This window comes from Geospiza fortis, unplaced genomic scaffold, assembly GCF_000277835.1.
Source record: "Geospiza fortis unplaced genomic scaffold, GeoFor_1.0 scaffold878, whole genome shotgun sequence".
Taxonomy (NCBI): Eukaryota; Metazoa; Chordata; class Aves; order Passeriformes; family Thraupidae; genus Geospiza; species Geospiza fortis.
In genome coordinates, this window is record NW_005054471.1 from 635,249 (window position 1) to 651,392 (window position 16,144).

A 16,144-nucleotide genomic window follows, 5' to 3' on the forward strand; every position below is an offset into this window, starting at 1 on the left:
AAGCTGGACCCATCCCTGCCTCATGTGGATGCAGTCCAGGGGCTGCTTTGACCTGGCACATTCTCAGCATCTCCAGGCCTGGTTTGTACCAGCTCCCCTGGCGATCTTGGCCCGGCATCCACCCTGGGGTGGGTGGGATACGGCAGCAAAGGCAAGTTTGGATGTGCCTCTGCCTACTTGGGGCAGGGTGCGTCCAGGCAGGGCTCCAGCCTGCAGCAGGAAGCCTCCTGCTCACTCAGCAGCTGTGTGAGCCACCAGGGAGCCCAAGCCCAGAGGAAGTGCCCTGGCCCCACAGTGGGACAGGGAGGTGCCGGCTCTGGGACTGGTCTCATGGTCCCTTCCTGTTTTTCTTCTCCACAGCTTGAAGACAAAGTTGATTTTGGCATCTGGATCCCTCTCCTGTATTCCAGATTGCTGCTCACCCCAGCCCTCCCCTTGCATCTTCTCAGTCCACTGGAAAGCCCTGTTTGCCCACGTCCAGCACCAGTGCATCCTCCCCTTTGGCAACGGGGAGGGCAGCACCAGGCACCAGGCACCTTTATTCCCCAAAGCACAGGATTTGCTGCTTCCTTTGGGTCCCCAAGGCCTGTGTGTCACATTTCCAAGCTGCTGGGGCAGGGAGCTGAGCCATGGGATACCCCAGCAGGAAGCTGCAGTGCAGGCAGGCAGGACTTTGTGGTGGCACGCAGACCCCCTGCCTGCCCTTGGCATCTCAGCTGCCAAACGGAGGGCAGGTCATGACTCCTTACAACAGAGAGGAAAGGGGTCACCCTCCAGGGCCATGGGCAGCAGGATGCAGTGATGAGGACCAGATGTGCCTCTCCTGGTCACCTCTGGACACCTGGGTGTCCCTACTGCCTGGCCAGGCAAGCCCCAGCTAAGGAAGGGGACACAGGGCTTGGCACACAGGGACCACAGATCTATGGGCTCCCCAGACAGCAGCAACAAACTTCTATTTGGAGCATGCATGGACCTTCTGGAGTTTAACAGCAGGCAGAATACAGGGGTCAGAGCTGCTGTCTCCCATTTTCTGGCTGCTGTGCTGCTGCATCTCAAGGAGGCATCAGTCTCCAAACCAGCACCAGATGCTGGGAAATTACTAAGTTGTTTGCCAACACTGGAGCCACAGCTATGGGATGCACATCACCAGTGTTCTGCAGCACCTCTGGACAACCACTGCCGTGATCCCTTCCACAGTGGCAGAGGAGTGGGATCTGGTGGTGATAAGAAGAGGTTTCCAATGGTGAAGGCTGCCCATGCCATGCTGGGGACTGAGCAGAGACAAGGGTGACCATGACCTGACAGGGGTGACTGTGCGACACGTCAGAATGAGTGCTGCTCGGGACCAGAGCACAGCAGATCATGGCAGTGTGATACAGCTGGAGCTGTCAAGCCATGGGATACACCTGGGAGAGGCGATGTGGCTGCTGAGCCTGGAAGTCCAGGCAAGAGTCCTGAAGTCCAGCCTGAGCCTGGAAGTCCAAGGCTCCTTACATCTCCCCAGCTTGATGACCTGCCTTACGTGCCCTGTGGAGAGCTCTGCTCTGGCCCAGGGACAGTGCCATGCCAGCAGCACACTGCAGATAGAGGGCTGACCCCCATCTCCCTCAGTGCCTGTGCTCATGAGGGACAGTGAGGGGCTGCAACCCCACAAAGCCAAGCATGGAGAGCCCTCACGACCCCACAACCAGGGCACCCAGTGAGAGCAGCAGGGAGCCTGTGGGCACACAGCACACTGCAAAAGGCACAGCCTGCCCCAGCTCCCTCCAACACAGCCCACACAATGACCCTTTGTGCTGCCCCAGTCCAGGCTCCCTCAGCATTGTGGGTTCACGGGCAGCCCCGGGACCCAGGTGGGTCCCCATCCTGCACTGGCTCTGTTCCCCCTGCTCCACACATTGCTGCTGTCTGAATTTCCCCCCAGCTCCATCTGGATCTCGTTGGGCTGCTGGCACAGAGCACCGGGGTCTGGAGGTGCCAACACATGGAAAACATTAGAGGGGCCAGGTCGGGGTGCAGCAAGGGGGCCACATGCAGAGCAAGGGGGCTGTGCAGAGGGTTCTGTCTCAGCTGTCATGCTTGTGAGGGCAGGGGAGATGTCCCACACAGCTGCCTGTCTGCATCCTCTTCTGGCACTTAGCCCCGGCATGGGTCTCTCAGCCCCTGCATGCACCTGGGGGAAGAGGGCTGAACAGTTTGGGAGGCAGCCCTGCTGCCTGTGCACCTCCTGCAAGGACCATTCCCAAGCTGGCACTCACCTCTCCCTTGGCCCAGCATCACCTGCACAGGAGTTTTGCCTGGACAGTGCCAATGATAGCATTGGCATATCCCCTTTATTGGCATCTCTGCTCCGTCCAGCCACAGCACGGGGGATTGGGGCAGAGGGAAGGGGCAGGGGGTGTTCTCTTCTGCCTGCTGGCGGCTGGTGGGGGTGACAGGCAGGGATCAGCACGCCTTGGCCTGGCACTGATGCCTGGCACCCCCGGAGCCTACACCCACGGTCCCCCTCAGCACTAGGCAGTGCAGTGGGGCTGGCTCAGTCTCTTATCCCCATTGGTTTAGCAGCGCTCAGAGGTGGAGCTGGCCTGTCACCCTGAGCCTGCAGTGACTCCAGCTGGCTCCTGGTGGGCTCAGGCAGTCCAACGCTCCCGAGAGCAGAGCCTCTCTCCTTAGGATCCATCCTGCAACCCCAGGGTGTTGGGAGCTCCGGCAATGTCCACAGCTGTGGGGTGACCCAGGAGGCGTGGGGTCCTTGGGGGCCAGCAGTGGCATCAAGTCCCACGCGTGGGCAAGCGGGTGCAGGGAGCAGGGATCGGCCAGGGCTCACTACAGGATCTGAGCTTCTGCCGAGAGAGAGGACAGGGGGTCAAGGGGGACACTGGAGACACTGACCTGCCCCATGCTCCGTGTTCCCTGCCCCACATTTCCCCCCCATTCCCCACCCTGCACCCCGACTCACTTGGTAGTGCCTTCAAGTGGGTGGCAGCAACCAAAAAGCTGGGTTTGGTCTTGTCCTTGCCGTGTTTCCTCACCCGGAGCCTGGGGAGAAGAGCAATGGTGGCTGAAGACCCCAAGCAGCCCCCCTGAGCATCAGGATTGCCCAGATTCCCAGGGATCCTGCTGTGTTTCTATCCAGCTGTGCCCAGCTGAGCTTAACCTCTCCAGTGGGCCTGCTCCAGGGCTACAGCAGGAACTGCTCACCAGATGGGATTGGGATGGGAACAGGGACTGACAGCAGAGCCAGAGCATGGCAGGGAGATCTCATGGTGGTGGGATGACAGGGGACCTGGGGACAGGATTCCCAGGGAGCAAAGGCACATAGAAGGTTCTCTGTGCTGACTCTGGAGTGTGAGACTCTCCAAAAGGAGCCTTTGGGAGGATATTAGAAGGAGCAGCATCTTGAGGGGATTCAGAGAAAGGTCCCTTGGATCTGGGGTCGTTAGAAAGAGCCCAGGCAGGCTGGGCAGTAATGGGTGTGCTGGCAAGAGGCACTGGTGAGGCACAGGGGCAAGGGGAGCATAAACCACCCTACAGGGCATCAGTGGGTGTGTTTTGGCAGGGACCCCAGAGCAGGGCTGGGGGATCACAGGGCACTCATGCTGGGGGTCAGGATGGGATGGGGTAGCAATCATACAGCCCCTCCTTCTCCAAGCCAGCCTACCAGATGAGGATGGTGATGACAAGAACAGCAGCCAGGATGAAGAAGGCAAAGATCCCAAGGGACACCAGGACGGCCATCTTCTCCAAGGGGTCACTGCCATCTGGGACAGAGAGACTGTCACAGCTGAGGGATGTCACAGTCCCCAGCACACTCCTGGACACTCCCACAGCCCAGCCACACATGGGCTTGGGGCAAGAGACCCTTCCCATTGCTCTCAGCAACACACATGGCCCTCCTGCCCGCCACCCCGTGCTCTACTCACTGATGGGCTCAGGGTTGGAAGCCTGGGAGGGCTCCTCAGCCAGGCTCTCCAGTCTGGCATCTGTAGTGGTTTCTGCACTTGCTGTGGAGGCCAGGTCTGGAAGGACAGAATGGATGGAAACACTCACCAAAAGCATATGCAGCACCCCAGGGACCCACAGAGAGGAGTGTGGAAGGGTGTCTTTGTGCCCCAGGGGTCCCACAAACCCAGGGGTGCCATTGAGGTGCTTATGTTGCTTTGGAAGCCCCTCTCTATCCCAAGCCTGTGGGGGCAATCCCCAAATGGCATCAGCACAGCTGCAGACTGACATGGGCTGGGAGATCTGGGGAGTTTCGTCCTCCTGCAGCTCTGCCTCCCAACTAAAGCGGCCCTGGAGTTTAGACTCACTCTGGTTGATATTTGGGGGGAACGAGGACTGAAGAGGGGAAGTTCAGAGTTCTGGAGGGACTTTGGGAAGGGATAGCACCATGTGGTTGGCTGCTGGAGGCTGCAGCCTGTCCCTCTCTCACCTCTGACTGGTGTTGCCCGGGCCTCAGCACTCCACTCGCTCCAATTCCCCGCATCCAGGAAATCCTTGGCACTGACCTGCACCACGTGCTCCAGCCCGGCGAAGGCGTCCGTGATAACCTCAGACAGATTCACTGTCTCTACCTGTGCCAGGCAGAGGGGAGCTGTGGGGCAGGCAGGGGCACCTCTCCCTGGCCCCATGCACTCCCTGCTCCTGTGCTGGCCCTGCCTTCCCTTGCACACTCACCACGGACCAGGAACGGTGGATGACGGGTCGGTACTGGAGCCGAAACCTCAGCTGGAAGTGGGGTTCCTTTGGCCAGGAGGAAGGGTACTTCCAGCTCACATGGAGCCGCCGAGGGGCCAGGGGGATGGGCTCCACCACCAAGCCCTCTGGAGGGTCTGGCTTAACTGTGTGGGAAAGCACAGGAAGCCCTTGTCACCCCGCACTGCTGTGCACAGGGCTCCCCGCTGTCCCCACAGGTAACTGCCCAGGGATGGACAAACAGCGGGACAGACGGATGGGTGGGTGGATGGGCACTCACTGATGGCCTGCATGGTGACATCAAGAAGGCGGTAGCTGAAGCCCAGGGGGTTCACCTCGGTGATGTTCAGGCGGTAGGAGCTCCAGAACTCTGACCTGTGGACGGTGCAGGTGCCGGGGCGGGACGGATCCTGCAGGCACAGCCCCACGTGCCCGTTCTTGTTCCTGCAGACAGGGAGGCACGCTGGTGACATGTCCTACCCGCCCACCATGCACAGCTTCCAAATGCTGCCAAGGAGGTGCCATGGAAGACCGTCACGCCAGGACCCTTGTGGAGAAGGCAGCCTGTCACAGACGTGTTTTATGAAAAATCCTTTCCTTAGGACTTTTTCTCCTGAGAAGCCGAGAGGCCTCAGGAACAAAATGTAAACAATGATTATCTGCTGCTGTGGAATGCAACAGGTGCATCCGTGATTGGTGTCATGTGGTTGTTTCTAATTAATGGCCAATCACAGTCAGCTGGCTCAGACTCTCTGTCTGAGACAGAAGCTTTTGTTCTTTCCTTCTTTTTCTATTCTTAGCTAGCCTTCTGATGAAATCCTTTCTTCTATTCTTTTAGTATAGTTTTAATATAATATATATAATAAAATAGTAAATCAAGCCTTCTGAAACATGGAGTCAGATCCTCATCTCTTCCCTCATCCTCGGACCCCTGTGAACACGGTCACATTAGCCCCTCAGGCTCAGCTGCACTCATCCTTCCAGAGTCTGGCATATCCCTCTGAGCGTGACAGAAGGGACCCTCATCCCAGCTCCACACTCTGCCTGGGAAGGTCCCTCCCTGAGGCAGACCCTTCTCCCAGACTCCCAGGGTAGCTGGGAAGTAGCTGGCTCCCTGATGGGGACCCCCAGCTGTTGCTTTAGGGTCCCTGCTGAAGACAGCAGCAGAGCCTTTGGGATGGGGGCCAGTCCCCAGGGAGCAGGAGCAGGGTGGGAGTCAGTCCTACCTCCGCTTTTCTTCGCCTGTCAGGGATTTCTTCCTGCCATGGAGACAGATGGAAAAGCAGATGATTAGGATGAGGGGGCAGCACAAAGTGAGCCCCACCACGACCCAGAGGAGGGACAGGAGTCCACACTGCAAAGCAGTCCCACACTCCCACGCTGACATAGACATGTGACAGCATGGGGGAAAGAGCCAGAACCATGTCCAGCTCTTCCAGTGAACAGCCTGGCAGCAGGAGCTGGTGATCCCAGGGAAAAGAAATGGGACACCCTTCCCTGCCTGGGATTTCATCACACAGAAGCAAAGGCACTGATAAAAGCAGGTCCCCAGAGTCTGGCTTCACCCTCCCCCTAAAGCCTGCCAAATCCCACGCTTCCACTCCCCCTCTCTGTGGAGCCCATGATGCTCCCCTCAGCCCCCTCCCCACCAAGCCCTCGGCTCCTGCAGCTTTCAGCAGGGCTGTGCTTTATGAGCTCCATTGGACTTCAAAGCCGCCCGCTAATTTGGCTTGCAGGGATAATTAGAAGCAGCAATGCTGTCAGGGCTCCTTTCATCCCAAGGCATGCTGGAGTGTGGAGGCTTGCAGATGACCTGCTTCTCTTTTATTGCCCCTCTGGTGCTGGCAGAGCTGTCAGCAGGGAGGGAGCCTGCCTGTGCCAGCCCCCCAGTGCTGCTGAGACCCCCACTGAAAGCAAGCAGAGGCTTGGTGCTCTCCTCACCCCAAAACAGAACCTGCTCTGGGGTGCAGCACGGTCCTTGGGGCAAGAGGTGAACCCAGGGCATGTGTGGATGGATCTGGTGGTTATCCTTGCCTGTGACCCAGAGCTCACACCATAACAAGCCCATTCCATGCCCTGTGGGGATACTTCACCTGTATGTGGTGATGTATCTGGTGGGAAGGAAGGTCTCCACACTGGAGGTCCAGGAGCAAGAGAAATTCTCATAGTCAGATGCTCTGCAGGACACAAAGGGAACTCCAGGCAGGTCTGGGGGGCGGGAGAAACAGCAGTCAGTGAGGAGTCCCCCATCCCACAGCCCACCCAGCACACAGGGATGCCTGTGCCAACACCGAGCCCCCTTCTGGCAATGCCCTGGCAGGGCTGCAGGCACCATGCTCCCCCTGGAACAGCCCGGCTCACAGGCATGCTACTCACGCCCCAGACGCAGGGACACGGAGCGCAGGAGGCTGCCGTCCTCGCCGTGGCAGCTGTATGTGCCCCCGAGGGCCGGGCTGGCGGTCGGCAGCACCAGGGATCCCTGCTGGATCCCCGAGCCCTCTGGCAGCGCTGCGGCGCCCGCTCGCCTCCATCGCACTGCTGAGCTGGGCAGGAGAGACCAGGCGGGATAAGCGAGAGCACAGGGATGCCCAGCCCACCCTGTAAGCCATCCCATTGGATAGACCCCTTGATGTGCACGGAAAAGACTTACCTGGCACGGGCACCAGGGCATGACAGGGTCACGTCTGTCCCCAGCTGTCCATACTGCACACCTGGAGGGACACACAGCCCCAGATGGGTGTTAGCACTCCATACCACCCCACAACAGGCTTGGGGGTGCAGCTGGGGAGCCCCTGGGGGTGTATCCCACAGTGGGCACTGGCTACGGGGTCTGGCTTCATGCAGGTACCACCACAGGGGACTAGAAGGGACTCATCCCAGGTGGGGCTGGGCAATGAGCAGAAACACAGGTTGGCCATCACTGTAGGATGTAGGGCTGTGTTTCACGTAGCCCTGGTAGGTCTGTTCCTGTCTGGGGGAAATGGGGTGCCCTCAGGGTCCTCATGGGACATGGGGAAGGGTGCTGTATGGGGGTGCTTGGTGGGGGTCTCACCTTCCTCTCCCCAGTCTTCAGGGATAGCAAAGGAGGCTGATGCCAGGGCTGCTGCGAGGAACACCATCACCCTGCCCAGGCTTGGGATGGAACTGTGCATCTGGAGGGGGCAGACAAGGGGAGGAGAGAGTGTTATTCCCTGCAGTGGGACAGCTGATACAGTCCACAGCCCACAGTATTCCTGCAGGGCCTTGGATCCTGCATCTCCCTCTCATCTCATCCCATCCTGCTGGGGACAGAACAGGAGCTGAATCCCGGGACCCCAGCTGGGACATCTGGCAGTGTCTGTGGCACAGTCACAGCTGGTTCCTGGTCGCTGAGCAGTCCCCGTGCCTGGAGCAGGGATGCAGGGGGCAAACACTGACCAGAAGCTAAGGGCTGTGTGGGCCGGGGGGGATTAAGGGTTCTTTGCCATTGCAATGCTGTGCTGGGGGCCTTGGCTGGCTCCCAACCCCAGGGTGGTCCAGAGACCTGTGCATGTGCAGCTGGGGTGGGAAGGGACCAAGGAGAAATTCTGGCCTGTATTTACATGGCAGGTGACAGCAATCAGATCTAAAGAGGCTCACACAGCTGGGGAGAGCAGGGCTGTGATAGCTCAGGTTGTACCAAGTCTCACATCACTCACTGCCCATGCCTGCACCCCCTGTGAGGCCGGCCCAGGTAAGGCTCCATTTGGGGGAGAATGGGGCTGAAATCCCTTCCTCACACTCCGTGATCAGCAGTGAGAGGGGCAGGGGATGCAGGGTCAGAGATGTGCACCCTTTCCATCCCGACCTACACCACTGTGGGCACATCAAACAGTGCCATCCTGGCCAGCACAGCTCGAGCTGCTCTGTTCTGCCTCACCACCATCACCCTGTCCACCACAGCCAGCAGTGCTCTGTGATATCCTGCCCTTCCAGCACTCTTTCTGTGCCAGCCAGCACTACCTAAAGCATCCAGAGCCACCTGCAGAGTCCTGCATCAGCAGGACATATCAGCCAGTGTCATCCTATCCATCCCAGCCCCATCTGTCTGTGCCAGCAAGCATCACTCCAGGGCATCCACCCTGGCAAGCATCACACTGTCCCTACCAGGAGTGCCACACAGTCTCTGTCAGTCAGAAATGAATGATTTCTCCCTAGAAAACTCCCCTGCCCACCCCTCACAACTGGACAGGCCTGTTTATTTACGCCCACACTGCTGGGCTCTGCAGCAGGCAGGGGCTGAGGGCACATGAGGCAGGGAGCTCCCTGCCAGCCCCAAGAACAGGCATAAATCTGTAGGCATAAATCTGCGTCCCCCTGGGTTGAACAGCTGAGGGAGTGGAGGGAGGGATGCTCCAGCCCAGCAAAGACACTCCAGAGCAGCAGCCAGCTCCCCTCCTGTGGCTGACTGTCCATGGCCACAGACCAAACCGCCTGGTGAAGGAAGCAAGAGCTACAAGGCAATCTGCTGGAGGGGGGAAGGCATGTGGCACCCCACATCAACCCCGCTCTGAGCATGCCAGGCAGCCTCAAACACAAGCCCCAAATGTAAATAATTTCATGAGACTGTCATAAGCTTTTCCTACCAAACCACCCTAGAAATGTTCCCAAGAAATATCAGTCGAAAATGTCTCTGCCAAAACTATGCTGGTAAGTAACTGGGAACATTTGGCCTGAAAGTAAAATATTTTGGTGATGGAAAAAAAAAAAAAAAGAAGACGAAAATGAGTGTATTTTTTCTTAAAAGCAGCGACCAAAAATAACTCCAAAAACCACGTGGGCTAGAGTGAAGGAATAGTTCTGGGGGGAGGAGGAAGGGGAGTGAGTGTATGTGTGTGTGTCAGGAAGAAGGGAGAGTGTGTTAATATACAGAGAGAAAAATAGATTTAAAATAAAATAATTTCTTCTCATGACCACCCTGGTTTTTCATTCAAACACTGCAGAGGGTATCCAGCCCCTCTCCATAATGACCCTGGTGGTTAAGTCTGTTTAGGGACCACTAACCCAGACCCCAACACTAGTGGTCCCTAACTCTAACCCTAAACCTAACCCTAAGACTGCTCATCCTGATGGCCAGTCCTCATCTTCCACCCTTCATCACCCTTTGTTCCAAGGTCCTCCCAGAGCTCCCCATCCTCAGCCCAGCACCCCAGGAACTCCCCTGCCTCAGAGGGACAACCCTGCCAGCACAGTGTGAGAAGGCAGCACCGAGCCCCTCCAGACACACTGACTCAGTAAATGACCCACATGAGCACGGCCAAAAACTATCCCTGGGGACACAGAATCACTGCAGAGAGAAGGAGCAAGCCCTTTCTTGCCTGCCCAAAGGCCAAAAACAAAAGGGGAAAGAGCCACAGAGCCGGAGAAGACCCAGAGCCCTCCTATGCCCCAGGAGCAGAAGCAGGGCAGGGGGCCAGGTGCTACAAGACAACCTGGCCAGAAAGAATCCCCTTATTTTCTGCCACCAAACTCCCTGGCCAAGGGAAAAACAGGCGTACAAATGAACACAAGCGTGTGAGTGGCCAGGCCTACCTTCCTTGGAGGCTCCACACCCCCAGAGATGGGCACACAGGCAGAGAAAACATCCCTTGATGCTTGCACCAGCAGTGACACATTCTGGGGACACAGAGTCCCGGCACAGTGGTCCTGGAGCTGAGCCGGGACAGAGGGAACAATCAGAGCTTTTTTTCCTCCCTTCATGCTAATCCTGGCCAGAGAAACGCCTGCCGCCAGCCCAGGCTGGGTGACACCCCCTTGCCACAGCCAGGGCAGAGGGACCCAGCTCAGCCTGGGGGTGTGGGAAGGGCAGCAGGGCTGGACCCTGCTCCCTCAGCACGGCATGCTCTTGTCACTGGCATGGCCAGGGTGACCAGGCAGCTCTGGCACCCGCGGCTGTGAGCCAGAAATGCAAGGTTTCACTCTCCATACCCCCCTGATCCTGCTGTTCTGCTGGGCATCACCTGAGCTCATGCAAAAGTTTTTGGGCAGCGGTGGGGAGCAATCCGGACATCAGCCCCTTCCTGCATACAAACTGAAGGGCTGTTAGCCAAAATCTCCCTCAAAACCATGGCCATGTGCACTGGCACCAATGCCCACGTCGGGTGTGACAGTTCCCTCGGCACAGCTGATCTGTGCCATGCCCTGCCGTGGCCTGGCAAAGCCCAGCACAGATTCCTGGGGGAAGCCAACTTTCCATTGTGTTCAGGGCTTTGAAAGACATTGGGTTTTGTTTTCTTAGGTTTTTGTTGTTGTTTTTTTTTTTTCCCTCTTTTTTTTCTTTTTTTTTTTTTTTTTCTTCATTTGAAGTTTCTCTTCAAAGCAAATGGGCTGCACACAGAGCTGGGGTGATGGGGACAGGGACAGAAGCAGATTACACTGTGCCTCAAGGCTGCAGATGGCAGCATGAAGACTTGGGATGCTCCCCACTGAGCACAGAAATCTGGGGTGCCTCTTAACCTCTTCCTAGGGTGGTCAGGGGCAGCACTGCTGCAACAGAGATATGGCAAATAACTCAAGAGCACTTCTCAGCTCTGCCTACCCTGTGCCAGGCCTTGGTGGGAGTCATCCACCTGCAAAAAGCAATGGGGAGAGGCCCAAAGCTGGCTATAATGCCCCAGAGATGGCACCACTCTGAGCATCCTCGGAGCTGGGGAAGCATCCCTGGCCCCATGCTACAAACTCTCCTGTCTGCCTGTGATTGCTGTAGGAAGAATGTCCTATGCTGAAATGCAGAATACCGCAGGAATTCCTCTCTCCGTGTTTCCCTGTGGGGAAATGTGCCTCTGGAGCTGTGCCTTGCTAATCCCTCTGCACCTGACAGGCCTGCAGAAGCACCATGCCTCGCTCTGAGGAGCCATGGCATGGTCTGAGTAGGTCCCTGTGGCTGCTGATCTGCCCAGGGCCCTGGCATCACCCCATCCCTGCAGCGCTGTTGACTTCCACCATCACTGCATGAACGTGGGCCTGTGAAGGGAGCATCAACCCCACTGCTGCATGGTTCCCTGCAACAGCCACCCTTGGCCCCCAGATGCTGCTGGCACCCTCCCTGGGTGCCCAGAGAAAGCCCAGCAGTGGCTGCTGGAGGGAACCATGTCCCCCACCACCACCAGGGCCACGCACAGTCTCCAGGACTACCAGCTGCACCCGAGGCAATACCTTGCCCACCTTGGGCACTGCATGGGTGATGCTCTGAGCACTGTCCCCAGTCCCCCAACCCAGTGCCTTGGGGACCTCAAAAAGGGGCTGTTTTTCTCCACACCCCTTTGGTGGGGTGCATGGACCTGCTGGGGTAGGGGGGGTACCATGCATGCTGGGCTGTGCCAGAACACACACATGCACAGCTGCAGCCAGTGCAATCCCAGTGCACTGGAATTACCCCAGTTAAACCAGTAAAACCAGCTGGAGTCTTGCCCTGTAACACCAGTGCTGTACCATAAAACCTGTGCACAGTTTGAACATAGGACTAAACCCAGTACAGTCGTGATGCAGGGCTTAACTCAGGGCAACCCAAATATTGGATTATACCCCACAGCCCAGAAGGAGAATTAAATTCCACCCAGCCCAGGAGGACAATTAAATCCAGTGCAGTTTAGATGTGTGGTAAAACTCAGCCCAGCCCAGGACTGGGGCTGAACTCAGCTCAGCCAAAATGTGAGGCTCAAACATGTGGTTATGCCATGCTAATGTGGGGTTAAATTCGGCACAGCTCAGGAGTGGAGCTGACCCACAGCTCAGCTCAAACACAGGGTTAACCTCAGCACAGCCCGGTCATGGGGTTACACAGTTCAAATGTGGGGCTAAACCAAATGCTACCCTGGCATAACGTTAAGCCCAGCTCAGCCCAAACAAGGGATAACCCCAACATTGTCCAGGGAATCAGTTATCTGCACAGCCAGATACAATGCACATCTCCATCCAAACTAGACCCACCCCCTGGGACCCCAGCCCCGCTGGTGTCCAAAGCCAAGCCCAAACCCCTCCATAACCCAAGGGTCACCTCTCTCCTCTGTGGAGCCAGCAGCTGCCAGCAGCTCCTGGTGCTTGGGGCTGGGGGGGGCCCTACACACCTCAGCATGCCAGCAGCACCATGGAGGTCAGGCTCTGCTCCTACCCCAGCCGGGAAACTCTCACCCCAACGCCCTGATTTCCGCTCTCCTCTGCTCCATCCTGCAGGAAGAGCTCTCTGGCTCCTGGTTGTAACTGGAGGCATCGGCAAGGGCCAGAACAGCCAGGGCTCTGTTAGCAGCCAGCAGCCCTGACACTGTGCCAGCTGGCAGCGCTTGCATTCCGAGGGGGGAGAGAAGGGGCGCCCCCCTCTCCATCCCCATCCCCACACTCCTCTCTCCAAAGCCACGTGCCAGAGGCATTCCTAAAAATAATCTCCCGGCTGTAAAGACACCTACCAGCGCTGTAGCTGCAGTGCTGGTGGGTTTCTTTACAGCTTGGAGATTATTTTTAGGGTGGAGGCATGGAAGTTGGTGGGAGGGGGTGCTGCATCCCCAGTGTCCTTGGCACATGGTTACAGGACAGGGATGGGCACAGTGCTGGATCTGGGGACAGGGGTGGCACCTGCCAGCAGAGAGCTGGGCCACCCTGTGATTACAGCAGGGTGGGAAAGGCTTTTCCTGTCCCGGGAACATTTTGGGATTTGGGACATTTTTCTGCTCCTGGGCTCAGCCCAGGCTGGCAGAGAACTAAGTGAGCACACAGCTCCCAGAACAGCACAGCAGCCGGGCACCAGCCTGCAGCCTGCTCCCCCGGGACCATCTGCACCTCCCAGAACCAAGCTCCCCCATAAGCTGGCCCTGGAGCTGAAACAAGAGCGCATGCATCCATAAATGCAGGGGACAGACACACATGTACATACCTGTGAACACCTCAGGCACACCCAGCTCCCTCTGATGCTCCTCATGAACTCCAGCCTGGGGCTGGGAACTCTGATCAGGAGCAGGGCCCCACAGCATCCCCCATAGGCAATGCTCCCCCTTCCCTCCCCCTGCTCCAAAGCTGGCTGGAGCCCAGGAGCCATCAGGCTCAGCTCCATCCCTGAGGCACGAAGGCGCATGGGTCAGCCAAAATGCAGCAGGGCCAAAATAAACAGCTCACCTTACACAAATGCTCCCCCAGCTAGCAATTTGCTGTCGCTCCTTTTGCAAAACAAAATCCCTTTTGGGGAAGAGAAGGATTTCAGGAGTCATTAAGGACCACCTGGGCAGCCATATAAAGCCATCAGCAAGGGGTGGCCCAAATAAAGCCACCAGCAAAGGGTGTCCCATTAACCTCCTGTACACCACCAGCAGTGTCCCTGTGGGAGAGGGGCAGGGGGATGGAAATTGCAGACCCCCAACAATGTGTGATGGGATAATGGTGCCAGTCTCTTTCACCCCATGGGATAACCATGACCTGTCTTCTCCAAGCTTGGAGTCAACCCTACCTGCTTTCATAGAATCACTGAATAATTAAGGTTGGAACAGATCTCTAAGGTCATCAAATTTGCCACGTGGAGGCGGCTCAGGGGTGGCAGCTGGTTGCGAGGCACGTGGCAGGAACAGAGGCTGGGAAAACTCCTCACTGGGGGCAGCATCCATGCCCCCACACCACACTTCTTCCTGAGCCAACTAGATGGCAGCGCCCAAGCCAAAAGGAGATGGAAATGTGGCAAAAAGTGGAAAGAAGGGGAGAACATGGGGGCTGTAGTACAGGGCCAGGGGATGGGGGCTGAGCCTTGCCTAAGTTGAGAAGGTTGGAAAAACACCGTCGGGCTCGTTTTTTGCTAGGGGAAAAAAAACCAGCCAAGTTCTGAAAGATTAAGTGTGATTGTATCCAAGAGGGGGAAAGCAGGGCCATGCAGTGAGTGTGCTGACACATCTCCTTCCCCAGCGCTGGAGAGAAGCCCCAGCCCCACTCGGGGCCAGCTCTGTTTACAGGCTCCTATTGTCTCTCTTTTTTCATTTGGATTCCCCCCCTCCAATGTTACAGTTCAGAGTAAACAAAAGCAAGCAGCCTCTCACTCCAAACATTTCAGCCATCCCAAACTTTCTCTGGAGGGGGGCTGCCCGTGGAATTTTCCTCATCCAAAAGAATTTCGAAATGTTCCCGTTGCAGCCTGCTCTGACTGGAGGCCAGGACAGCTCTAAAATTCTTCACAAAATGCTTGAGCTGCCCTGTGCACTGCCACAGCTCCGGCTGTGCCCCAAAGCTCCCCCCATGCACAGAGAGATCCCCTGGCCTGGCCAGAGGGGAAGAGAGGCACATTCCAGCCTGTGTAATTCCCCACAGCTCATCCCAACCACCTGAAGTGAGACAGCAGGCCTTGGTGAGGCTGGATCTCATCTTGCTATTTTAAGCTGCCACTTCAGTTCTTGTTGTTCCAAGTCAGCAGCGCTGGTGCAAAGTACTTGGGTGCATCAGGGTGTGTGTGTGGCAATGCACCCCAAGAAAACACAGTACTACCCTTGGCAGGCAGAGGGGAGAGGGTGCAGGGGGTGCCAGGGCTCCTCCTGGGAGTGGTCAGTGGCGCCTCGAGCACCAGGAGCGCTTTTTGCAGCAGTAATGCCTCTTTGGTGCTGCTGGGTGACCCAGGGCAGGTGGAGAAGGAAGGGATGGCGTGCTGATACATCCCCAAGGATGGAGTGGGGGCACAGCACTGTGACCTGCACACCCCTGCTAGATGGTGTGGAAGGGAGTTAAAAATGTACTCCAGGATGAGCCAAGTGCTGGGTGCCACCTGAGTGTGCTGCTGCTCCTTGGCACGCATCCTGCTGTCAGGGTATGCACCCTGGCCCCAGAGGAGGTGAACCAGAGACCCCCAACAGCTCTCTTGGCTTGGGCTAAGTACAGATATGAGGTGAAGCCCATGAGACCCTGGCAACCCTGGCATAAGGGTGCCAGCACTGCTCTGCCCACTGGTAATGGAGGCACTGGAGGTAGATCCTGAAACAACTGGAAGGGGAAGAACCCAGCTAAAAAGCCCCACAAAAAGCCAACAGTTGCAGGAAGTACCTAAAGTCCAGTCCAGCATGGATTTGGACGTCAGTACAAGCCACTGGAGTGGCCTGGCATGCTGATGTTCCTTGTCTGCTGTCCAGAACAGCCCCTGAATGGGTTTCACTGGGTAGGTGGCCCTGTAGCCCGAAACACAACCCGACACGCTGGGGAACCCCCACATCCTCCCTCCCCAGGCACACGCAGATTTTGAGGACCGCAACCCCTTGATGAACATGCTGTTCTTCAGCCCAGGAGGGGCAAAACATTGCTGGTACCTGCTGCATCTCCCACCCACAGCATCCCACCCGGGTGGGCACAGAGCCCTGTGCCACCACAGCAGCACTGGCAGGGGAGAGATGCCTCAGCTCCACGCCGGGCTGGAATCTTGCTGTGGGACAGGGCTCTGCCGGGTGCCCCCACTGCCTCTGCACCATCTCCCTGCGCC

General features: G+C 57.4%; 1 protein-coding gene across 2 annotated transcripts; it reads right to left on the reverse strand.

The window, feature by feature from the left end:
* Positions 1-2,291: 2,291 nt before the first annotated feature.
* IL11RA (interleukin 11 receptor subunit alpha) lies at positions 2,292-16,138 on the reverse strand. 2 transcript variants are annotated; one of them, XM_005428077.2, is made up of 13 exons: positions 16,060-16,138; positions 7,748-7,847; positions 7,346-7,406; positions 7,072-7,238; positions 6,789-6,903; positions 5,922-5,954; positions 4,976-5,139; positions 4,678-4,841; positions 4,433-4,574; positions 3,924-4,019; positions 3,662-3,761; positions 2,960-3,039; positions 2,292-2,843 (listed from the first exon to the last, which is right to left on the reverse strand). In XM_005428077.2, exons 2-13 carry the CDS (start codon positions 7,845-7,847, stop codon positions 2,827-2,829), a joined length of 1,239 nt encoding a protein of 412 aa, XP_005428134.1. In that variant the 5' UTR covers positions 16,060-16,138; the 3' UTR covers positions 2,292-2,826. The 2 variants fall into 2 exon arrangements, with proteins under 2 accessions (XP_005428134.1, XP_030918732.1); XM_031062872.1 differs by lacking the exon at positions 16,060-16,138 and adding an exon at positions 8,051-8,118 and having other exon boundaries at positions 7,748-7,917.
* Positions 16,139-16,144: the final 6 nt, after the last annotated feature.